The 25,463-nt window shown below is 39.5% G+C and overlaps 1 protein-coding gene across 1 annotated transcript in view; it reads left to right on the top strand.

Annotated features, from left to right (window-relative positions):
• Positions 1-729: 729 nt before the first annotated feature.
• Positions 730-25,463, top strand: part of STX7 (syntaxin 7) — a 27,632-nt gene continuing 2,898 nt past the window's right edge. Inside the window, exons 1-8 of the mRNA XM_010294032.1 lie at positions 730-811; positions 15,254-15,323; positions 17,223-17,313; positions 19,007-19,144; positions 19,884-19,936; positions 20,660-20,750; positions 22,071-22,143; positions 23,177-23,259. Of these exons, the coding sequence (XP_010292334.1) occupies positions 730-811; positions 15,254-15,323; positions 17,223-17,313; positions 19,007-19,144; positions 19,884-19,936; positions 20,660-20,750; positions 22,071-22,143; positions 23,177-23,259 (681 nt within the window). The remainder of the gene's footprint in view (positions 812-15,253; positions 15,324-17,222; positions 17,314-19,006; positions 19,145-19,883; positions 19,937-20,659; positions 20,751-22,070; positions 22,144-23,176; positions 23,260-25,463) is intronic.

The following is a 25,463-nucleotide window of genomic DNA, read 5'->3' as shown; positions in this document are numbered from 1 at the left end:
GTGGCAATTTGTAGAATTCAGATGAAACTAGATTACAACGAAAACTGGAATTGGTACAAATGACTGGTGTTTCAAGGTAATTGAGTGCTGCCTTCGTTCTGATATCTTGTGTGATATCTGCTGGATTTTTTTCCAGTGGTTTATACATGCTAGGTTTTGTTGGTGGGATGGGTGATTCACGATATGGAAATAACCATATAATTGTTTTGGGACATAATTCATCAGAGGATTTGGCATTGACAGATTTAAATGTACAGCTCTTTTTCTGGAATGGCAACAAATGAAAATGCATACATTTTCTTTGCTTACAGTGGGGAAAATATGTAAGAAGTTTGACAAAGTATGTAGTTTCTATGATGTAGCTGCTGTAGAGTAATTGCAGATCTTAAGCTGTGTGTATTACTAAGAATCCTAATAGTGAGAGGTAAGAGTTATTATAGGAAATTCAAAAAGGATCTGTTATTCTTATTTAACACTTTTTTTAAAAAAAGTGTTCCCTTGAATGCCATCCTTGAAGTCCTATGATTTCAAAGAGGGTAACCATTAGTATATGGAGTTTTCTTTAATCTTTTCCTGTGTATTCTTCTTTAAGATGTTGAAGACCTTTTTAAACCTATGACCAAGATATAACTCTGTTTTCGGGGCAGGGGGGTTTAGGTGTCCTTCGTAGGTGGAGACTGTCTGACTTATTGCCATCGTGGATGATCTTGACAGCAAATCTACTCAGCCATGTCGTACGGTGCGGGTTTTGGGGATCCTAATCAACTAGCCCAGCGCATAACTTCTAACATCCAGAAGATCACGCAATGCTGTAAGTTGCATTTATGCATGTTTATCTAAAACTTTAATAACGGTGGTGCCCCCCCATTCGTGGTTAGTTTGTCAGATTCATTCATGGGAACTCACTCTCTGACTGCTCATTTGACAGGTTTGTGGCACTCCACACAGCAGATCCAGTCCTTTGTGTGTATGGTTAAGTGTGATTTATCCTGGGGAAATATAGTATCACTCTGTATTCACCAAATGAATAAATAATTAGTAAGATGGCTGCTGGTAATAAACTAGTTTTGTCCTGGCCAGTTATGTGGCACCTTAAGATGGTAGGTTGAGATGTTTGCTGAGCAAGGATTGCATCAAATATTTGCTGGAGCTTGAATTGTTTAGCATGGACAGAAGCTGTAGCCTTGCAGCTTGCCCTTGGAAGTACGTGTTAAATATGTAAATAAGATGGTTTTAATATACTTGTGCTTAGATTCATGCCACCTAATTTTTTTAGCTACCTAACTGGGGTGTTCGAGTTAGAGGTAGGTTAGGCTGCTGGGGTTTTCAGTCCTTTTCCCTTTCCTTCCATTTTCCATTATATTTTAAATATGTGTGTGTGTATATATATATATAGCAAGTACAACTTGATTTCACAAATGACACGAAGTATACTATTCATCAGAAGGGAGCTAGCCATGAACAGCATATGGCTAGATTTTGGCATGCATGTTTTTAATGTGCAGGATGTAGTGTGCATGCAGAAATGGGTATTTTTTCATTAAAAATTCACATGAATTCTCATCAGTTAAGTATGTCAATTTTAATAAAAATTTTGATTTTTTTTTGCAAGACAAGTTTTAGGAGTTGGTATTTTTAGCACAGATTACTGGCACAGATTGAACTTTTGCCTATTTTTTCAGCTACATTTTGTATTTTCTTCCAGAAAGAATTTCTTTAGATCTCAACGAACAGAAAGAAAAATTGCAATATTACTTTATTTAAAAGTTTCTGTACCTCAGGGTTGTATTTCCTCAACCTAAAATTAAGAAACTGGCTCTGTAAAAGCTCTTATGCTGCATTTTCTAAAATCTGCTCAGTGAATTCACTGAGTCTCATGTCTTCTAACTTAGTATTCCAGAGACACCTGCCAACCTGTGACAGACACTGAGGCTCCAAGATGTAAAAAAGAAGTCTTAGTTGTCTGATGAAAAGAAAAAGTGAAATCAGTAGTTGATACTGGAGCATTGTGAAGGCAGTTGCTGAGCATAATTAACCACCTTGTGCTGGACTCAGCGAGTCCTTAGTCTCGCCCTGCTGCTTCTGTTTCCTCTCCCTTTGTGACAAAGAAGCTGTACTAAAAGCAAGCTGCCCAGGCTTAGATAGGAGACATGCTGCAGGGGTTACCTGCAATCCTGCCCTCCTTTCCTTTTTGAAATTTAGAAGGCTGAAATCTGAGCAATAGACAGATGCTTCTGCCATTCCAAGACCCAAGTCCAAATGTCTCTTAGCCCCACTGCTGCTTAGCCTCAGAAACAGGAGCTTTGCCTTCAAAAACTCCAGCCAAGCACTTTTCTAGGACTGGTAGGTACACAGCTGGATTTCATCCTTTGCTCTTCTGTAGATCTGACTGAACTGTAACCGCTTAGTTACTCTTGTAGTCCATTCTCCTCTGGTAGATTCTTATGAGGATCTGGATCTTATGGGCATGCTGAACATGTTTCCTGGACTGAGCTCTCTTAGGGCTTATGTACACTTTTTCTAGATGTTTTATTCACATGTGTAATACCTGTCCAGCTTTCTATTGGAAGGTGTGAGCTGCAGGAACTTCTAGGTCAAATGGGGAGAAGGCTGCAAACTTAGGGATGTATAGAGCTAAGTCACCTGCTGAGCAGGTGTCTCCTAGACTGCTATTTATGAATTTGGTTAGGTAGAGAGGGGGATTTAACCCTAAATCCATGTTTTTCCTTCGAAGTAGTTGACTTGATTTTGCACTTCTGTCCAGCAATGCTTATCATTTGTGAGATGTGTCAACACATTTGAAATCTTCTTGGTTAACCTGGGTTTGTGTAGATATCCTGGTTTTCAGAGTGAGACCAATCGAGTAAGAGTTTTGTTTCGGATTAACAAACCATTTTGGAAGGTCCCTCAAAACTAATTCATACGTCTGCTAACATGCAAGCAAACTCTGAATACTACTAGAGAGATACATATGAGATACAGATTAGTTGAAAGCAAGCTGGCTCTTCCAGCTAGAAGCTGGCCCTTTAACTGTGGGAGAAATACAGAACAACTTCCTGAGTTAGACAACACTGTGCTGCCGAGATTTCGTAATACACCAGAGTTTTATAGGAAGCAGCATTGGTCGGAACAACAACCTTTATGGTAATGTTTCTTCAAGGTTTAATTATTGCACACACACACACCTTCCAAGTAATAAATTTGATGTGATTCTTAATTAACTGTTTTTAATATGCCATACATATGCAAGATAAAATACATATATTAAATACTTCACTTTTCATAATGCATCCACACAATGATGCTGTCATATTAATAGTTGTGATCCTTGCCTCCCTTCTTTCCAAGTTCATGTAGCCCACTGTTACTGATTGACAAGCAAAACTCATCCCTATGCTGGTTGAGCATGCCACTTCGATAATTAAATCAGTTGCAAGATAGCATTCTTTTTGGTTTCGGCTTTGTGGTAATGGAAAGGACCTATATTTGTGTTAAGCAACAGCTGGGTTAGTTTAGCACCCTTTTAACTTTAAAGAACATATTTTATTGATTTGTTGATCCAATAATGCAGTTGATTGTTATGTTGAAGATGTGTTAGGAGTTGTAAATTGCTTCCACCTTGCCTGAACCTCTGGTGAACTACTGTAGTAATTGCTATCTGGAGTGGGCTGTGAGTTTCTTTGGAGGAGACGGTTTTGGGGGGATCACTTTTAGGACCATGAAGATATAATTGAGCTAGCTAATGGGAAGCAGCATAGACTGCTGTCTGCAGTCAGAGCTTGCTTGGAAACTTAAGCCAGGAGGGCACCTATATGTGTTTGTGATCCCAAGTCCCAGAACGTTCTGTGAAAATAAGGTTCTTTAAACAAGCACCTGTGCTGTGTTTGGGTTTCCAGCATTTCTGGAGAAATAAGTGATTCTAACATCACGTATCAGCCTCTGGGGAATGGAGTCTACTTTCATCAGCCTGAAACTCCTGTTTTGCTTATTAGTGACATCTCTGAGCTGAGGTTTAGGCAAGTAGTCTGCAGAGTGTTTCTCAGTGCCTTTTGTTAAAACTGTTCCACTGAGCAGCTGGAACTGCAAAACTCAAGGCTCTTCTTGACATCCAATGTAGAGCGGCAGACCTCAGGCAGGAGAGGGAGAGTTAGGTTCTCAGACCCACTCCTAGAGTTTTTAGAGAATCCATGTGACTCTTTCGGCAGTGCTGTAAAAGCTGGGGAGCCTGAATCACATGTGCTTGAATGAGCTGCAGTGTTGTGTGCTGAACCTCGGTGAGGTCAGCGATCCCTGCAAGCCATGTCTCGCTGATTTGATTTCGGGTCTGTGTTAACTGTGATGAGAAGTAGATCTGCAAACAGCTAGGGAAACTTGAGGTTTAAATAGTAAAACCAAGAAGTGTGTAATGGGCTTTGGCACCTCTTAGGCTTAGGGAGCTGCTAAATTTAGTAACACATTTCTGTGTTACTAGAATGCAACTTAACGATCAAGGTTTGAAAGTCTGTCTGTCTAGAATCTCATCCAAAGTTACTGTATTTCTCATCCCAGGCCTATCTTATATCTGATTATAAAATCTAGATGATACATATTGTGTTAGACTTTTGAAATACAAATTTAAAGATGGCTGAGGTTTGTCCCTAACTTTCTGAATATGAAGAACAGGAATATGGAGAGCAGAATATATAGAATGATGCAGGGTGTAGAGCTCCAGCCTGTCTGGACTTTGCAGATGGAGAACCTATTATCGAGGTGTTTTAATCGGTGTTTACTGAAGGAGCAGTAGTTCCAGAACTGAGTTTCATAGGTCGCACTCTCACTTATGTGGCAGCATAAGGGTAGCTGCTGTTAACTTGAGAGAAATCTCAATACCTTCCTTCAATATTTCCTTGAAACATTTCCTGTTGGTTACTCGTTTACAGCAACTAGATAGACAAGGAAAGAGTGTGATGCATGGAAACAAGATGAGCTAGCAAAAAAGTATTTCTTTGTGACAAAACGAGTCCTGCCTGCTTACAGATCTGTATCTCTACCAGACATGTTCACGTACCATATTAGGGTTATGCCTACTAGGATAAGAGCATCGAGTTCATATTGTGATTTTTAAAAATTTTTTTTATCTCCTCCTCTTCTTGAAGAGCATGTAGTGAATCGCACAAGGGAAAATCTGATCTTTCACAAGTGGAAAGATGAAAATACAATTAATAAAACAAACAAAAAGCCTAATTTAAAAGCTTTAAAATATGTTAATTTCAGATTTCTTACAACTGTGAAGATGAAGGGGAGCAGTTTTTCAAAGTCTGACATTTTTCTGTGTGTTAGAGAATTGTTTCTCTATGTGTAGGAAAAAGAGGGAAAGTGTCTTGTTTAAAAAGATGATCCCAAGAGGGTGCAAAATGGGAGTTGCATTCATCTACAGGGACAACTCCACAGTTGTAAGAGTAGAAAGGATATAGTTAAAGAAGTAGAGGCCTCTTCTACTCAGCTGGAAAGATTTGACTCGTGTCTCTGAAAGGAACTATGCAAGAAGTAACCAGCCATGGTTTTTCCTCCCCACAACATACTACTTCTCAGGTCTCTATCCCATGTGTGGGTCATTGAGGAAGCAGGCTTGTATGCCTTTGTTTTGCTTTGCTCCTAATATTTTCTTTGTAGCTACCAAATATGTCACTTGCTGCAATCCCCGCAGAAAAGCAAGAACGATACAGGCTAGATGAATAGCTTTCATGTCTCTGCTGGCATCTCAAGCTGGGGTTCAGGAGCTGTTGGTTCGGAAGCAGTTTAGAATGCTGCCTTTGCTTGGGAACACAGAACAAAGGCTGGCATTGATAAAGTACGCCCAGTCTTTGAGTTTTAGAAAATTTCTGGTTTGCAAACTCTAATCAGTTAGAGAACCTATGCTAACTGAAGGGAGGCATTCGTATGCCCTTCCTATCTCTCCCTTCTCAACTCCCCCAGGTATAAAGGTCATGGCAGGTTTTTGTTCAATGGTAGTTGCAAAGTCAGTAAGAATGGCATAATCTACCCTTGCTCAGTATTGGCAAGGTCAGTGATAGAGTATTTGACCTGTTCATGCACGCTGGAAATCAGCCTAGCTGGAGAAGCATGTGCTCTGCATACTGCAAGATGAAGGGGCGGGGGGGTGAAATTCAGTTGCCACAATCCACATATGGCTAGAGGGAGTCTGTCTGGCTTTGAGAGATTCTTTCTCATAATGACTCTTGCTTTCTGCTGATTTCCTTTTCTGTTCATTAAGGTAGCACAAACATCAATTCATATAGAGCACATTCCCAGAAGGTCAACTTCAGCCAGGAGAGATCCCTCTGTCATGTGATACATCTCCTGTGACAGCAATTTTGTCCAATTTCTGTTGCATCCCAAGTTTTCTGTAAGCCAGAATTTTCACTGAATGTTATGGGAGTTGAATTACATCCATCATATGACTTTCCCTTTCACTTTATGTAACTGTAGAAAATTATAAATGTAGATTAAACCCTGAAGAATATTAGAGTTCTGATACATGCCTTTTTGTTATGGTTTAAGCCCAGTGGGTAGCTAAACTGTTCAGCTAAAACGGGCTGAAACATTAATGAGAAACTATGTTTGCCACTATGTTTTTAACACCAACAGGTTAGCATGATTGTTCTTTAGCTAAAGAAGGATACAGATGGGTAAGTGAAAAGTAAATGAAGTCATTGAAGTGTTTGAAATCAGAGCCTATATGAAAACAAAATTCTGTTTTGTCTATATTTAAAGTGCGGTTTTGTACAGGTGTGGTTTTAAAGCAAATAGGCTTAAAGTAGAGCTTGTTGAGACTTTTAACGATGATATTGTCAGAAATTTCCAACTAGCTGCAGTTAAATTCTGGTTAACTTTGTGGGAAGATACTAGTCAGCACAAATTTTTTCTTTTTTTATTATGATGGTTGCTGTTGTCAGGAAGGCTTCTTGGATTTAGAATAAAGTTTCAGTAAAACCTGGAAAAGGGTGGTTATTTAGGCATTTTAAGCAGCCGTTATGGTCCTCCACATTCCATTTTGTGGGCTTTTCCAAGGCCAAGGAATTGAACTTGAATCTGCTATATCCAGGTCATAACCTGAAAATAGAGGATAATAAGAGGAGGAATTCAGATATTTCGAGTCTTTCTAAATGCCTGTCTTTCTGCAACAGGGTGAAGTAATGAAGCCCACAGTTCTTCTAGAAATAAACTATTTCTGAAAACTTCAAGCATGTATTATTTGCATGCTTTTCCTAAAAGCTTTGTTCTATGTAAAGTAGCATATAAATATATTTAAGATAGTATAGCTCACAGTTTCATATATAAATTTGGAGAGTTTTGTTAATATTTTTCTGTGTTTTGTCTTGTTTGTTAAAAATATTTTGGTTCTATGGGAAATGAGGTGTGAAACTGTCTCATGTGGATGACATTGCATAAGAGGGACAGAGATTTATTTATGCTAGTGGCAGAATAGAGTGAAAAATGGGTCTTCCATGTACACCCCAGAGTGTTATTTGTGTTAGTATGTGCAGAAAAGGCAGAATTTTCCTTGTCCTACACTGTTTTGCTCTGCCTTAGTTAACTAATCTGGGGGTGGCAGGGATGGAAGAGCTCTGTAAATTCAGCCATCTTAGTTTGGAAGCAGTTTAAATAGCAATTGTAAAACCACTGTGCAGTTTATAAATACCAAGGTGACTAGTGAAGGCATTCACAATTTGTCTGCGACTGGTGCCTTTGCTAATGGAGCGAGTATAAATGGACTCACCTAGACAAGGTAACTTCTGCAAACCAGGCTGCATTTGTAGCAGAGAGGGGAAGGGATGTGGCTAGGCTTCTTCCTATCTGTACAGAGTTACATATCAGAGCCTCTCTAAGGTACTTGAAATTCCTATTCCAGTTCAGTTCTGTTGGGTTTTACTCCTTGCAGACAGAGGAAGAGGAGAATGCATGGCAGTTTGATTATCCAGAGAACTCTCTATCCAATCTCCTATAAAACTGCTGTGCAGGAGGCTGCACCCCAGCTAGGGCTCAGAACAAATCCAGGCCAGTGGTTGATGGCGAGTGACCCCGGAGTGACAGCTACTTGCTTCTGTCAACCAGTGTGTGACGTGTTATGTGTCGTTGCTTCCATGCTAGCTACTGAGCTAGCTTGCTGTGTTGATGACCTGACCTGTTAAAAACAAGCTTTCCTCAAGTAGACGGGTTGGGTTTATGGTGTTTGTGCAGCTACTGTTTACTGCAGAATCGTAGATCATTCTCACAACTTAATAAGCTACTGGTATTCTTTAAAGAAACATTCAAACTTTGGGGTTTCAGGGAGTTACCAGGGGCTTTTTAGGAATGACTATAAAGTGAATATAGCTTGATTTAATGACTTCCCCTTGGCTGAACTGTAATAATTGATCACACAATCAGTTATTGTGCACTTAATGTGTATTTTGTGTGCTCTATGGCCACATTAGAAGAACAGGCACTACTTCAATCCCACTTCCCAGTGTCCTTTGAAGACCATTATAAATGGTAGTACACTAGCATGAAATAATTGCAGCTGTACTGAAAAAAATGGAGGCAGGTCCTGAACTCCAGACATTGTTACTGATGTTCCTGATCACTTGGGGACAAGATTCTACTTAGAAATGCTAGAAGCTGTAATAAAATCCCACAGGAAAGGGTACAAGAATTGTTGTTTCCTACTCTTATGTACTTACTGAGTCTTCAGTCCTTAGAGCTCTGAGAACAATCTTCATCCCCATCCTCATTTTATTTTGTCCTTCCCATACATAGTTCAGTTATGGTTTCTCTGTGCCAATGTATTATACTGCTTTAGAATAATAGGTGTTATACGTTAAGACAGAATAAAGCAAATCACTGAAAACCAAATCGCTGAAGTTTTTAGATACTTAATTCCAAAGAGGTGAGCTCTTGGGCATGGGGCTGCTATTTGCTAAGAAGTGGAGAAGGAAAAAAACACTGAATTGGATTTGAATAAATTGAGAAAGCCTGCTGTTGCCAGGCAAAAGCAGTTTGAACTGCTGTAAATTTTACAGATAATTCTTCTTTTCCAATAACCTGCTCTGAAGTGACTCGCAGTTTATTAGATTCCACACAACTTTATCTGTTACTGTATGTGCTGTTTGTTGACTCACTTGTTCAGCTGGAAACAAGTAGGAAGTTTCTTCATAGTTACCCAACCGGTGGCAGCGTATGTCAGGTCTTTGACAAAATGTTTCTGAATGGTGATTGTGCTGGTGTTGTATACACTGCTTATTTGCCATACGAAGCCATAGCTGAGCCTGAGCCTCCCATGGAGCAGACTTTGCGTTTGGTGCGTACAATGGAACTCTTTGCTGATCTTGTTTATTCTGCTTGGGCTCAGGAGCTAGGAAAATGACTGAAAATCAATGGCTTTAAATCCTCATTGTTCATTTTAGTCCTGTGAACTTTAGGCAATGACTAAAACCCTATCTGCCCCTTTTTAAGTTAAAGATGGTGGCTTGGGGGGGACCCTCACCATTGTAGTTAATATTCAGGAGCAGCTGTAGCTGCTAGTCGGAACAGTGCTGTGCTCCTCCTTCCTGTGACAGGTCCCGAGCCTTGCTGTTCTGAAAGGGAGATTTCACTGTACTCGCCCTGCCTGCTTGTCTGGTTCTTGTCCTCTGCAGTACAGTGCCTCAATGTTTGTTGCTCCTGTTGCTGCCGGTGTTTTTTCCAAGCATACTCAATGAGTGTTGCATTTCCTGTGGAAGCATTGGGCCATTCATAAGCTTTATGAAACGTGGTGGGTCTGGCTTGGACTGCAGCGCTGAAGGAAACTGCCGCTGTGTGACTGTAATGCATTCTTGTGTGATCCAAGTAAGAAGCGAGGTTCCAGGCTGCAAACCAGTAATAAGCAACACTCATTAAACATTTTTTTTCCCCTCCAATTTCATGCTTCTATGTTGTGGCCTTCCTTTTAGAACTCTTTGGATTAATGTGTTGATTCCCCTCACTCTTCAGCTGTAAAGCTGCAACAAGCTTGGTCATGGCCACTTGAGGGTTTAACGTTTGGTTTTTCAAATGTTAAATAGAATGGAGGTTAACATGGGAAGAGAGCTGATTGTAGGTAGCCTGGGAAAGCTTCTCTCCTGTAGCCAGAGTTACTGGTAAGTGTTCCGAAGAAGGACCATCCTCAGTTTCCCTTGTCTCATGCTAGGGATGAACATGGTGCTTGGACACTTCTCAGCCCTGCCAGAGAAGGTGGGTGACCTGCAGTCCACTCTTCATTTCCCTAATCTTAATTAGTTCTTTGCCTTTCAAACATTAGGATTTTAATAAAGGTTTTGGTTTTTTTTTTTGCATTTTCTTCTGCACCAATACTGTGGTGTTACAGCCCATACAGTGATTACTAATTCTCAGTTGGGGATAACTTTGTTTGCTTCTGTATTCTTAGAGGCAAGAAGTTGTTTACGTTTTGGTCTTCATTGTATTATTTTATTTATTTGTATCTTTATTTTAAGTTTGAAACTTCCAGTGTGTTCTTAAACATTTTCATGTTCAAGGAGCAGAACCAGCAGTTATGTCAACACAGATTTACTTGTGGTAGCGGAACAGCTTTGCAGAGGCAGCTGAAAAACAAGGGAAGATGAGGAGAAAGGAGATAAAACTTTCATCTTTCCCAGCCAGCTGTTAGGCAAGGATAGGGTGTGATCCAAGATGTAAAATATGTTTTTAGCTATGTAAAAAATAGTATGTATTACACATCTGGCAGGAACATGTTTCTCCTACCTGGTTAAAAAAAATGTAAATACTTCCACTGGAAATCTCGCTATTCATGCAGAGAAAAGGAGGCCTTTTATATGATACAGTATTACTGTTTTTTTTCTATGCCCTTTATTTGTTCTCTTTAACTAGAGGGAGAGCTTCCACTGACTAGAAATGGAACACTGTTTGGCTTAGTAAAAGTAAACATGAGCTGACTCTTAAATAATTTTCTCTGTAGGAATTCAGGGTATGTCTTAATTGTTTCTCTGGCTCATCATTAACCGTGTCTGACCTGTTCCTGAGCATGTGACCGGTCTGAGAGTAGCTGAGTAGCTTTCATCAGCTAACAGTTACGTATTATGAGATCTACATCAGGAACGCTGCAAAGACAATTGAAAAGTCTTCTTACTAATACGGTATTGCTTCTTTCTTAATACAAGGCTCACTTTCAGGTGGAAAAAGTGAGATTCTTTTCTTTTGCATGCAAGACAGCAGTTGCTTGCGGAAGATGTATTTTGCTTGCGTGCTATGCATGCACATGGACCTGCGCTGCCCAGTTCCCAAGGGGGACTTGCTTTCTGCGGTGGCTCACTGCCAGCCCACAGCTGGCAAGGTGCTACTTCTGCAGGGTTGCAGCTTGAGCCCTGAAAGAGCTGTTGATCTTCATTATATACAAACATCTACCCTGAGCTTCAGTATAGAAGTGGCTGTAGGAGTTAGCATGCCTCTGACAGAGGCTGTTGCTATATCCTGGTGGCTTTGGTGAAGAACGCCTGCGTGCACACGGTGTGTGCCCTTCTGCAGCTCCTGAGCAAAGTCCAGCAGCTAACTGTACATGCCCAAGGAACCTGAGCTAAACTGCCAGACTTTGCACTGAAATGGATTAAAATCATGCACAAGATCCAGTCAGGCTCAGTTACAGGATTGGTAATGCCCAGAAGGACAGGAGGGACCTCTGGTAGTCATATTACTCCTGCCTTTCAGAGCGCCGTGGGAAGTTGGGAGAATCTGGAAATGGGGAAGGGAAAACCATAAAGGGTGTGGTAACCTAGGAACCCATCAAAAGTGTGCTCTGATCTTTGGTCCTGACTGTTAGCAGTATGTTTACTGTGCAGAGCTAGGACTTTGTGAATTGGGCTTAAGCACGTGGCTCTCCAGGACACTTGAGCATTACTGATGGAGAGAGAGGCACCAAAGCAGCTGCCAGGTGCCTTGATGTGCCAGCCTGAACTCCCTGCACAGTGGTGAAAAGCTGGTTAAACAAGGGAGGCAGTACCATTATAAATGCTGCCATCAGCAGTGAAGCCAGGAGCTTAGGGGCCTCTTTTATGAAAAGTAATCCCAGGTTTCCATCAGTTTTGCTCTCTCTCTTCAGTGCCAAGATACTCTCTCTGCTTGCTTTCCAAATGATGCAGTGGAAGGAGTCAGCAGAGCTGTTTCTACAGTCTAACCTTCAGGAGGAGAGGCTAAGACTACCCTGCCTTTCCCTTGAGGAAAGGAAGGCAAATTTGCTTTTAACTAAGAAGTTTTGAAGCCAGTTCTTGCTTTGAATCAAATTCTGTAAGATCTCTGTGTGTACATGTGAGGGAACAAGACATTTTACCTCTGTGACCCAGGTGGCAACGTCTTAAAGCCTATTTGAAATTTTAAAAGACAAAGCTCAACAAGTTCATGGGTCTGGACAAATATCTGTGGTTTAGATGGTTTTGTGATTATATATGTAATATTTTATCAAATGTCCAAATGAGTAGTAGCTACGGTAAGAAATCTGTAAAAAAAACCAAGCCAAACCAAAAGAATTATAAGACTATAAAGAAATACTTCTTTTTTTTTTAGCCTGTATACTCTTCAGAATGTTTATGTTACTATGAAGGAGTACAAAGGATGGATTTCTTTAATTCATCAACCTGCAGTTATGTACTGTAAATCAAGATTTCAGGAAAGTCAGCTTCTCTACTTCCTGTGTTACACTGGTCCTACTGACTTGCTTTTGGCTTTTTTATGAAGACAATGTCAGGAGTATTGCTGAAGACTGTTGGCCAAAATTTACTTTTACTGCTCCGCCTTTTTTCTGTTTGCTTACTTGAATAAGCAATGTTTCACTTTTCAGTGCAGTACACTTCATATGAATAAAAAATTGAGAGGAGAAATGCTCTTTTTTTCTGAATAATGTCCTTATTGTGGAAGGTTAAGATGGAAAATGCTAAATTACAGGAAGCCCAGAAAAATTGGTGTCAGTTCAGTCCTTGGGTTTTTTTTTTTCTTAAATTAATTTTATTTTTTTCCCTTGCTATTTGAAAGCCTGATAGCACTTTGCTCTTTTGATGCATACTTACAGACTTTTTGGTAAGATGTGTTTTAATTTTGTGCTGAATTCTTGAATCACGAGAACTGAACTGGGATGAACTTCGCTCTGCCTGGAATTGTATAGCTGACATTGTATAGCCAGTCGGTGCTGACTTTTAATTTCCCCTACTTGTGCTCAGTTTAAGAAGTAGGATAAATATCTAGTTATCTTGGAATGCAAATACTTTAAGTATAGGCTTTATTTCAGAGAATTTTTCAAGTGAGAGCCTTTATTTAAAACGCAAACCTGTATTTTCTTTATTTGCAGTTAAATAATGCATCTCGAGGTGGCGGTAGGACACACCGGTACTTTTTCTAAAGTCTGCAAAACGGCTGTTCACAGAGTGCTTGCAGTTTGTTTTGAGGGTTTTTTGTGGGTTGCTTGTTTGGGGGTTTTTTATTTTGTTTTGTTTTTTATTCTCCCTTTAACAGTACATACAGGATAACAGAGCACCTTGGCTCTCAAATCAGAAGACAGACTACCTTGGAACAAATAAAGGATAATTTGTGTGCAGTTTTATAGATATCAAAAACTCACACTGTTAAAGATAACATTGGCCAGTTACCTTCTTGTTTGTTCCTTTTAAAACAATGCATCACACTGAACAGAAAAAGAAGGCTTAATTACCCAAAGTCAGTATTAACCAGTACGTGTGACCAGGAGGAGCAGAGGCGTTCCCCAGCTGGCCGCGGCAGGGAGGGGCTGGCGCTCTGCCGCAGGTGACGACTGTAGACAACATTCAAAAATTTTCACTTATGTTTTGCTGCTTTTCAGCTCAATTAAAATAGGAGCTGTGTGATACCCGTCTTACAGTGCTGTTCCCTTTGGTAATTCTTTTAGTAGCTTATATCCACTCAATTACTTCAAGGCAGAACTCCTTGGGGTATTTGATTTAGTACCTAAGTTTTGCATAAGCTAAAACTTTCCTCTCTTTTTGATATCTTTATTACCTGGGTGTGCACAGAAGGAATTGACTATAGCAGTCGCTGACATAGTGATGTTACATAAAGCAGTGTAGAAAATCCAATGTCATCTAATTCACTGGAGACTTGTTATGAAACAAAGATTAGTATTAATATTACTACTAAAAATGTTCTAAGGAATTCCAATTTTATCTAACTGCTTAACATAAGTCACAGGTAACTTTCTTCTTGTAACTGAAGTTCTGTCTGTTACAGATATCTTCCATGGTACCCTCTTTTATGGTTTTCTTCATTACTTAGAGTTGCCTTTTACTGCAATTTTAACTGTATTTAGTGAAAAAAGATAATGTGCTAGTAAAGTGAGGATCCCACACACTATCATACGGTCATATTTTCTACTGACTGTGGTACACCAGTTTGCCTGGAGAGGGCCACAGAAATACAGGGAAGACAAGTCTACTCCTAGCTGAGGTCCAGCAAACATAAGTTATTTTGCATATGTGTTCTTTTGTTTTAGAAGATGTGAGGGTGTTAAGCTGAGATAATATACTTGAAGTGTCTGTCCATTTTTCTTCTTGCTTTCTCATGTGACAGCAAAATACATTGAGCTGAAAATAAGTCTCAGATGATGTGTCAGTCTTTGCAGTTCAAAACTAATATAATTTATGAAATACACTTAAAAGTAACTGGTGCTTTGTATCCCACACTTAAAAATGTAAGAATCTGAAAACTACAATTTAAACCTGCACACCTGACAGGTTATTTTAATGTGCTGTAAACCCATGAATGCTTTGTTGCTCTCTCTTCATTATTGCACTGCTTCTGAAATATTTGTATGTGACAATGTCATGGCAGTCTTTCATATGGCTTTCCAAAATGATGTGCAGAAAATATGATTAAACCAGAATAAGAATTGTGCTGTTTATTTTAAAAATTAATATTAAAAGGCCTGATCTATCCTTAGTATAGTTAAACTAATAACTGATCTTTAAATTGCCTCTTTCTACCTAGACACTCGAATACATTCCCATCCTTTATAAGTAACGGTGGGCGCTGTCTTTGACTTGGCAAAAACGATTCACTAGTTGTTCTGGGTCTTCTTAGGTGGAGTCTTTGTAGCGGGTTGAAACAGTCTTGAGTATCAGTTTCTGTCAACTTTTATGGCTTTAGAATTGTCAAGCAAAAATGCATAAAATTAAGTGGGATTTGCCTGTGTCCCAGTAAAATTTCTTTTCCTCTTCACAAACAGCTGCCGAAATACAAAGAATACTACATCAGCTTGGAACACCACAAGACACGCCTGAGTTGAGGCAACAGCTGTGAGTACTTCACATGAAAATGTTTAATTTCACTGCATTGTAAACAATCTCCTGATAGGTGATGAGGTGGGTTTTTTTGTTAGGCAGGGTGCTTGATCTCACAGAAAGGCAAGTGTAGAGAAATGCTTGAAATGTAAATGTTTGAGGTGACCTTTTTAAAATTAATCTTGGATAATCTTTATTCAGAGTCAGCTACTTTGCCGATGTATGTTACCTGCAGAATCCATACATCCATAAAACCTATGCTGTATGTCAGCAAAGGGAAGGAGGCAGGACCAGAAAGAAATATCACTGTTTTTAAACAACCACCACCCACTTCCACCCCAATCAGCTCTTCAAATCTGTGTGTATAAGTTTCACAAGGTAATGAATGTATTGGGGGTTTTTGTGAGATGTGATACTGAGGAGGAGAGGGGAATGCCTTTTTAGCGATGAAAGATACAGTAAGGGATGACATTATAGAATAAACATGTGCCAGAAGTACGGAAAAAAGAAGTGAAATAAGGCTCCAAGGCAGATGCTGTACTCCAGTTCAGTCACCTGAAGGTGGATCTTCATTAATATGTCACTGACCAAGACAGTCAGCTGCTCTCCACTTTTCTGCAGGGTCTAATGAACGGTGTGTTGGGTTTTTTTCCCCCGTTAACCTTCTTTATCACATTAATCTCAGCATCATAAATGCATGTAAACAATGTGTTGTGCTAACCCTGTGGGTGAGAAAGTTGGCAGTCTTCGGTGTGGTTAATGCCTCACTGTGGCTGTTGAGTATGAGGAGGAGGTGTGTATTGAACCAAAGGCATCACATTCATTTTGTGTGAACAGCCAAATTGCTTTATAATAGTCAGAGTTCAGGGCCCATAACTTTAGCCAGGTACGATAGACAGTGGATATCCTACTGGAGACTGAACAGGTGACGATCAACATACACAGTTTATGCAATAACCAAACAGAATCTAGGCATAAATTCACAACTACGCAGGATAGAAACTGTTGTGAAGGACATTCCAGTCCCTTTATGGAGGCAATATATATGGTAAGCTTCCTTGGGTTTTCATCTATTCCTTGTTCATTTGTCTGAATATTTGGCCCTTCCTTTCATGTTGATTATGTATCTGAACACTTACTCAATTATTTAAAATATTGATGTTGATTGTTTGCCAGTAGCTTTCCGGATAAAATGTTTTTATATACACTGGGGAGGAGGATGCAAAAGCAGGTCAAGAATTTGAGTTGCTCCAGGAAAAAACTATGAAAGTTGGTAAAATAGTGTGTGACAATATTAGAAGCAAAGAGGCAAAAAACCGAAAATAGCAATGCTCTTGAAGACAAGGGGTTTTTTTAAGCACTGTAGAGCTATTTAGTAAATAATAAAGTTTTTGGCTAAGCTTGCAGCCATTGTATCATGGGAGAATATAGATCTCTTTGGGTAAGTGTCCCAGTAATTATCAGAAATTGACCTTTCATGAGCTGTGGTATCAGAATTGTATTTAAGCCACAGTATGTTCTTTTACACAGAAAAAACTTGGTCTTTTCTACGGTTATTCTGAACTCAGAAATGACCAGGTGTTTCCAACTATTGATAGCCGCAAAAGGACTATGAAAAGCATGTTTAGATATTCATAATAATTAGAAAGCTATCGCTGCATATTAGGAAAATAGAAGAAACCTCAGGAAAAAAAAAAAAAAAAAGATGAGTAATGATGCTGTCACACTGAGGAACACACCTTCTTCGGCATCTGTCCTGCCTGGAATCCATGGTGTCATGCCTTTACAGTGAAGAACAGAATAAAGATGGCTTTGTGCACTTCAGAGAAGCAGTACTGCTCCTTTTCTGAGAATCAGTGAAACTCAAAAAAAATAACCCAGTGGTCTCTAATGAAACTTTGTATTTGGTTGTAGGCAACAAAAGCAGCAATACACCAACCAGCTTGCCAAAGAAACTGACAAATACATTAAAGAGTTTGGATCTTTGCCTGCAACAAGTGAACAGGTATAAAACCAAAGAGCGTGGCTTGTTTCACTATCATGTTGGCTCACATAGAATATTTGAGTGTCTTCAGTTCTTCGTGCCTATTTTTGTGCTCCTCACCAGGCTCTCAAAGCGCTTGTTTCATTAGTCAACACGTTTTCACAACAGGGACACTTGGTACACATTATTTTGTTGCAGCCCAGACTTGTTCCAAAGTCGTTTTTAATGTATCAGGAATGAGGTAGTTGGACTGAAATGGTAGGAATCAAGGCAGCGTGCCGAGTCTGACATTTTAGGTAGCTGGGCACTTTGTAATCTGTTGCAGTGACGCTAACTCAGACTGCTTCCAAGGGCCAGGAGTTGTGTGCCAAAACTGCTTACAGGGCAGGTGACTAGACCTGTTCGCCCACTGTCCAAATAATTTGATTATGCACAGTAGGTCTGCTCTACTTCACTCAAATCAGCGTATACGCTATGTCTTGTCCACAGGCTTTTCCTTTCTTAAGTGGAGTGGACAGGAGCTGTTACTTAAACAACTTGTGCAGTCTTAAAACTGTTTTTTTGCCAGGTCTGTATAAAATCTTGGCAGGAGATAACATGTGAAGTGGCTGTTGTCATTAGCACACTCCTGCCCGCCATCCTGTGTTTTCTTATCCTAGCGAAATCTGTCACTTAGATAAGGGAGGTGCAACAGGATCCCCAAAAAAATGTGAATTCATCTTATTGTCACTCAAACAACTTGCCTGGTCTGTGGCTGGACCAAGGAGCTTTTAGGAAGATGAATTGTCCTGAAACACTGAATTCAAATGGCAGGCCATGATCCATGTGTGCTCATCCTGTCAAGGTGTAAGCTTCTAATAGAGGTGTTAAAACTTGGTCTTGATATATAACCTCTAGTTCAGGCAAAGTATGTTTGAGAGATTTTTTTTATGGTTTCTCTGTTTCTTTACTTTGGAGATGTAAAGTTGGCGGTGAGATGTTTTACTGTTTTATTTTACTCCTTTTATCATGAGCATCTTCATGAAAGCTGCCTCTCAATGAAATGCATAAATAACAGATCGATGAATGGCAAATATAGCCTCTCAGAAGTCTGGAAGGAAGGGTTGTTGTAACGTATACATTTAGGGGAATATGGTGGAGGCTTTCCTGAGTGCCCAGTATTCCTCTTCCCTCCCCTACATCTTCCATTAAAAAAAAAAAAAAAAAAAAAGGCATGAAAGGTTAGAGCAGGTATTTTTGTACCAGCTCATAGCGGGGAATGAGAACCCACTTTTTCAGCATTTATGTAAAATTCTTGCAGAGTGCCCTGTCCCTGCCCATTTCTTTCTTTTCTGCACCCTTCCACCCCATTTGGTCACCTGTGCATATTTTAGCATCCATGGTACCAAAATATTTCACACTTCAACAGTACGGTTTATAAGCAACAGATGATAAGGAAGGTAGAAGTTTTCTTATCCCTGCCCATTTCTCATTTCCATAGCTATTAAATGAAACGAAATACATTGGTTTCCGCTTCAAATGCCTTAAATTGTGGCAGAGTTATGTGATCCCAGAGGGAAGGAAGGTTTGTTCATGCAGTTGCAAATGGTTTTGTAGACAACCTTATACCTATTTAGAAAAAAAGAGTATATGCCTTAGCATTGAGCAGCCTGGAAATGGCAGAGCCTTGAAAAGCCTGAGCTCATTTGACGTGGTAAAACTTTTTCTCCTATAGCGTCAAAGAAAAATACAGAAAGACCGTCTTGTGGGGGAGTTCACCACAGCACTAACAAATTTCCAAAGGCTCCAAAGACAAGCTGCTGAGAAAGAAAAAGACTTTGTAGCCAGAGTAAGAGCCAGCTCAAGGGTATCTGTAAGTATCGGAAAATGTGCTATTATACTCTGTTTACAATGGTGTTGGTGGCGTTCATGTTAAACTTCCCTTTGTGAAGTTCATATCTGACTCCAAATATGGCAGAACATGTGCTATATAAGTGTATGATTATAAACTTTCTTTGCTCACTTTCATGCATAGCTGAATTACACAGTTTGTTTTATAGTAAAGGCTGAATTAAGTTGTAATAATCAACCACCTACTCCCCACTGCCCCCTCCCTGGTGAACTGTTAGTTTTTCTTTGCCTTTGTCACACAAAGGCATGAACTGCCCCTGGGTTCATGCAGTAATTCTGAAAAAGCAATTTTTAGTAGATTTTTAAATGCTTTTGCTGGACCTTTAGATATCAACAGAGTTTTCCTACAGGGAAGAATCGCATGCCAGATTTCTGTGCAATATTGAAGTGGACAAGTGCTGAGGAGCTTGCAATGTTGAGCTTTTCCTTGTTAGCATATCAATTTTGCCTTCCCACTCTGTGCCAAATACATGTTGCTGTACTTGTAAATTTTAGCAGGCAGTTACTGAGCTGAATGTTTTTGCTTGTGTTTCAGCTTTATGCATGCATAAAGCAAAATCAGGATGAGAACATGTTAAGTCATGTTTTAGTTTGAAGTCGACTTACTATAAACCTTGTAATATTGACTCATTATAGAAATGCTGACTACTTCTTTCAGGGCCATAATGTTTTATTTCTATTTTTAAACACTGATCATGTAGGGTGGTGCTCCTGAAGATAGCTACAAAGAAGGAACACTTGTCTCTTGGGACAGGTAGGCTGAATTTCTTAGTAAGTCTCAACCTAGCTCAGAATAATAAAAGGCCTCCAGGGAATCCAGCTGCCAATTTAAAAAAAATTTTTTTTTCTGATCAATCACCTTTTTCTGGAGGGAGTTGGGGTAGGTTGTTCAGTTAAGCTTTCTTCCATAGGGCAAGTGTAGAGAAGAGGCTTTGGTGGGATAGGTGGGAAGAAAAAGGAGTTGTTCACATCACCTCCCCCTTTTTTCCCCATGCTTCAGCTTTAGTCATCTCCTTAAGTGTGTCTGGGCTTTGAGACCCAAACTTAGGTTACCAGAGTCCAACCTGTGAATAGAATAAAACTGTTGTGATAAGGGTCCAATGTTTACTGGGATCTCCCATTGCTTTCATCCTCTCCAAGAACTGCTTCTTAGTCTCAGATTCTGTTTTGTTGGCTAGCTTACTTTTGCCTCAGATGGATATAAACTCTGCAGTTTATAATTCAGAAGAAACTTTGCCCTTGTATTTTCCAATCAGCTAGCTCAATGCTATGTGCAACGTTGCTACAGCAGCAGCTTCCTATACCAAAGATGGTACTGTTAAACCTTCCCTATTAGCTAGACAGACAAGTGTAAAAACCTGTGTTTTGTTAATTGATAATGTAAAGTATGTGCTATGTATTTAACTGTTGTTTTATTCTTCTGAGTTATTTCTCATTGGGCCTGTTCAATTCTGGATGTGGTTTTATTGTTTGATAGTCAACCACAAGCACAAGTGCAAGATGAAGAAATTACAGAAGATGACCTCCGTCTTATTGAGGAGAGGGAATCTTCTATTAGGCAGCTTGAGGTAAGTACAAGTGGTTTTACAGCAGAATATGCTTTTAATGTTTCCAAAGAAAAAACATTTTATAGTGGCATGAGCACTAATTACAGACATTAATCTTGAAGGGTTAGGGTTTGTTTGTGGGTGTAATGTTTTTCTTCAAAACTACAAATATTGCCATTAGATGTGAAATGGGCACTAGAATTCTCTGTATGAAAGCCATGTTTTGACACTGTGTTTAACTTCAGTGGTTCAGTTATGGAATAAGAGAGTGCTCATGTGATTGCAATAAAAAACACATATTTTTTTCCAACACAATAGTCATATTCTATCACCTTTTTTAACAGTGACTATAAATTAAGCAAAATTTAGACTTTTCCTCCCAGGTATTCCCAACATATTTTTCAACATCTTCATTTTGTAAGCAACTCTTTTGAACACTTCTGGAAAAACAGAGATACTGTTTCATTCAAACTTTTGTAATTAAGGGCTTGTCAAAAAGTTAAAAACATTTAAGATGAAAAACAAGATGTAAACTACACAAAAAAATTAACATGTGATGAAATGCTGACATCAAGAGACTTCTGCAAAGACAAAATTAATTTTTCCAGCCAGTTTGGAAGCCACACCTCTACCATCAACAAGAAAGATGCTGGAACTGGAGTTTGTCAGGAAGTCTTCCTGATGTGTGTGGCAAAATCCATTCTATGTATAAATTTTTCAGTAATCTCTCCCTTGTTGCCACCCATATGTTAACATACAGTAAATTAAACTAAACATGTATCAGTCATTAGTTAGGAAGAGATCACATGCATAGTGGTAACATGGCACCTATCACTTCATCATTACCAGATGGTAAGAGGATGATGTAATATAGGAGCAATGGCCATATCATATAGGTAATTTCTGTACACTGCTGCTTATGAAACTTGTGTGTGTTTAATTTAATAGGTGTACTAAAACTAATGCAAAATACTTTCTGCACGTGCTCGTATTAATTTGCCTAAAATGGATAGCTTTTAAGCAAAGTTGGCATGACCTTTTCCTTTCAGTTAAACTAATACAAATAAGTGTGTAGACAAGCCCTCAGCAGTGAGAGATACTGTTTGTGATGTGATGTGAAGTGTACTTTGTGCACATACTCCTCTTCGGTTAGTTTGATTTTAATAAACTTGGTCTTGTAGTACCAAAAAAGCCTTCCAAATAAACGTATTAAGGGATTTCTTTATCCTGTAAAGAGTCATGGATGCATACTTGGCTGGAGAAGGTGTAGTATTTCTGCTTAAATGTGCAGAGATGCTAGTATATGTTATGTCAATTAATGTAATGACTCTTTCCTTGCAGGCAGATATTATGGACATCAATGAAATTTTTAAAGATCTAGGAATGATGATTCATGAACAAGGTGATGTGATAGGTAAGACCAATTCAAATATTCTCTGAAATTTTTTTTATTCTGTTTCTCTGGAGATCAGCAATGTAGAACTTCCTTTAGAGGAATTTTGCCAGCAAAAAAGAATATCAATGCTAAAGCAAATCAGGTGCAACCTAATAATGGATAGACTGGCTGAGGTGACTGGGAATACATCAAGAAAGTGTGTTTAAAATGTAGTTTAAAACATTATGTAGTTTTAAATGTGTATAAATCATCTTTAAAAGTAGTATTTTGAACTCCATGTACATAAAAGTGGAGTTCGTGTGGGGAGTTTTGCTGTATTGACTAGTGATGTAAGTGTGCAGATTCAGCAAAGGCTCCTGCTTTGCCCTCCATGCAAACAGGTTCATTCTTTGAATTAAGTTTGATGGAAAAATACATTTTCTGAGTTTGCTGCCGAGCCATGCTGTTGTCTATGTCCAGCATACATGTGCAGGGCTTTTTCTATCACCTTATTCCATAACCTGTTTGTATTTTTCCAGGAAGAAAAAAATAAATCCATGTCAGTATGATAGAATATCAAACTAGAGTCATGCCTCTTGGGGTGTTTTGTGTGTCTGTTTCCCTTGGTTTCCTAGGTCTTAGGACTTTTTTGATATGAGCAGAGTGTAGTCACTAGCAAGTTGGAGGATAAATAAAAGAAAAAAAAAAAGAAAAAAAAAAGGAAAAAAGGGGAGGAAAAAAAAAAGAAAAAAAAAGAAGGGAAAAAAGTAAAAGTACTAAAAGTTTCTACCCTTGTTGGTATCTAAGGTTCAACTCTGCTTCTAGAGCAAGGGAGCTGTTACTGACATGAATTCAACCATTCATTGCCTGGGTGGTTCAGAAACGAACTTGTATAAAAATATAGGATGTGTCAAACTTCCATAATGCAATGTATAAAGCTTTAGGTATTGATGAAGACACCAAGAGTTGGGGGGGCAGCTATTACATATGCTTTCAAGTGTATTTCAGCATTCAAAACCTTTGGCTGGCTTATAACTAACCAAAAATTGAAATCTTTCTGTTTAAAATAAAGACAGCATAGAAGCCAATGTGGAAAATGCAGATGTACATGTGCAGCAAGCAAACCAGCAGCTGTCAAGAGCAGCGAATTATCAGGTAATGTCAATGCTGACTGCCAGTTGTGTGTAACTGTCCTTTCTCAGTAGTCCTGACTTCCAATTTCTTGTGCAGTTCAGATTTTGCTTATCAATTTCCTCAAGGCTTGCAGACTTACTTAAAGGTTTATATTAGACTAGGATGGTTTTTCTAGGTCAGTGACCTCTGAAAGCTTTGGGTTTCCTGTAAAATTAGCCGGGCTGTTTCAGGGTACCTGGAGTTATACCTTTATTTAAAACAAACAAACAAACAAAAAACAATGAAACAAACCCCTCCTTTTACAGCTCAAGAAGTAAAAGGTTCCTGTGTATGGAGAGCAAGCGTCTAAAGATCACTGGAGGGGTAGGGAAGATATGCAGGGAAGTCTTGTGAAGATGCTGCCAGTTAGCACCAAGTTTTGCTGTCTAAAATCTTCTCAAAGCTGTATATATCCAGCTTCTGTTAATTGCTACCCTGATGCTAAAAACATATTTCAAACTCTCAAAAGTTTTTGAAAAGCCCTTTAAATACCTTTAAATGCCACTTCTTTATAGTGGCATTTTTGGAACTTAGTAGAAATAATCTTATTAGTAATAAATCTTCCCTCTTAAGTCAGAGTTAGTCCTTAGACTTTTTTTTTTCATCCTCTTACGTGTGTTAGTAGTAGCCAGGACAGTAAATCAATGACAAAATGTCTGAAGGATTGCATGCTGATTTCAGAAGTGGAGATGTATCCTTGAACTGTGTTCTAGGCAGCACTAATTGGCACATTAAATATGATTGGCTCCTATTTTGATACTGACAAAGTTCAGGACAAAAAATAGCAGCAGCCAGAATTTCCTGTGGAAGGTGTTAGTTTTCTGGTTGAAATTTAAAAAGAAAAACTTTGTGTTTTTATCTTGAGGAGGATGAATATCTTCTGATCTCAAAGGAAGGTTATTGAGACTTTTGACAAGCTTCTGTTCAGTGTGTCTTGCAGCAGAGACCAAACATTTAGCAGAATTGCCCTGTATTTGAAAGGATTGTGTAGTTTGCTTCAGATTTGAACTTTCCTTTGCTCGAAAACTCATCCTTGTTCCAAGATGCTGAAAAATAATTTCCACTTTCAGCAGACTTATTTTAATTTCGGCAGCTATTATATCTGTATGCCCTGGCCCTCTCAAAGAAGTGCTAGAGGCCCAGGCATGCCGGCAGGGATGAGGTGGCACATGGTTGCTACAGTCACAACTTCCTGCTTGTCTTTAGACAAGGTATACACCACTGATCTGCCACGTGGGGTACATTCACACAGCAGAGTTGATTGGTCAAAGTCAGGCTCCTCTCCTTTCTTTCCCCCTTTACCACTATTGCTTCAGCACTTGCAGAAATGATGATTTGAGTGTATGATGACATAATATCTCAATGTCTTTAGTCCACTACCTTGCTTAAGTAGTATTACAGGGAAAATGTTTGACTTCAATGCAATGTTGGCATGAGGTGGTCTCCAGGATGAAACTAGAGGACACTGGGAGTGTAAGGCGAGAATTGGACACAGATTTTAAAAAAAGGAAGGTACTTTAGCAAATGGATTGAGTTATAGAATCATAGAATCATTAAGGTTGGAAAAGACCTCTAAGATCATCAGATCCAACCACCAACCCAACACCACCATGCCCACTAAACCATGTCCTGAAGTGCCACATCCACACATTTTTTTGAACACCTCCAGTGATGGTGACTCCACCACTTCCCTGGGCAGCCTGTTCCAATGCTTGACCACCCTCTCCGTGAAGAAATTTTTCCTAATATCCAATCTAAACCGCAACTTGAGGCCATTTCCTCCCATCTTATTGCTAGTTACTTGGGAGACCAACCCCCACCTCACCACAACCCCCTTTCAGGTAGTTGTAGAGAGCGATAAGGTCTCCCCTCAGCTTCCTCTTCTCCAGACTAAACAAGCCCAGTTCCCTCAGCCGCTCCTCATCAGACTTGTTCTCCAGACCCCTCACCAGCTTCGTTGCCCTTCTCTGGACACACTTCAGCACCTCAACATCCTTCTTGTAGTGAGGGGCCCAAAACTGAACACAGTGTTCGAGGTGTGGCCTCACCAGTGCCGAGTACAGGGGCACGATCACTTCCCTACTCCTGCTGGCCACGCTATTCCTGATACAGGCCAGGACGTTGTTGGCCTTCTTGGCCACCTGGGCACACTGCCAGCTCATATTCAGCCGGCTGTCAACCAGCAC

The sequence above is a fragment of the Phaethon lepturus genome, unplaced genomic scaffold (genome assembly GCF_000687285.1).
Source record: "Phaethon lepturus isolate BGI_N335 unplaced genomic scaffold, ASM68728v1 scaffold17609, whole genome shotgun sequence".
Taxonomy (NCBI): Eukaryota; Metazoa; Chordata; class Aves; order Phaethontiformes; family Phaethontidae; genus Phaethon; species Phaethon lepturus.
Note: the sequence above shows the minus strand (reverse complement) of the source record. Positions and strands in the feature narration are given on the sequence as shown.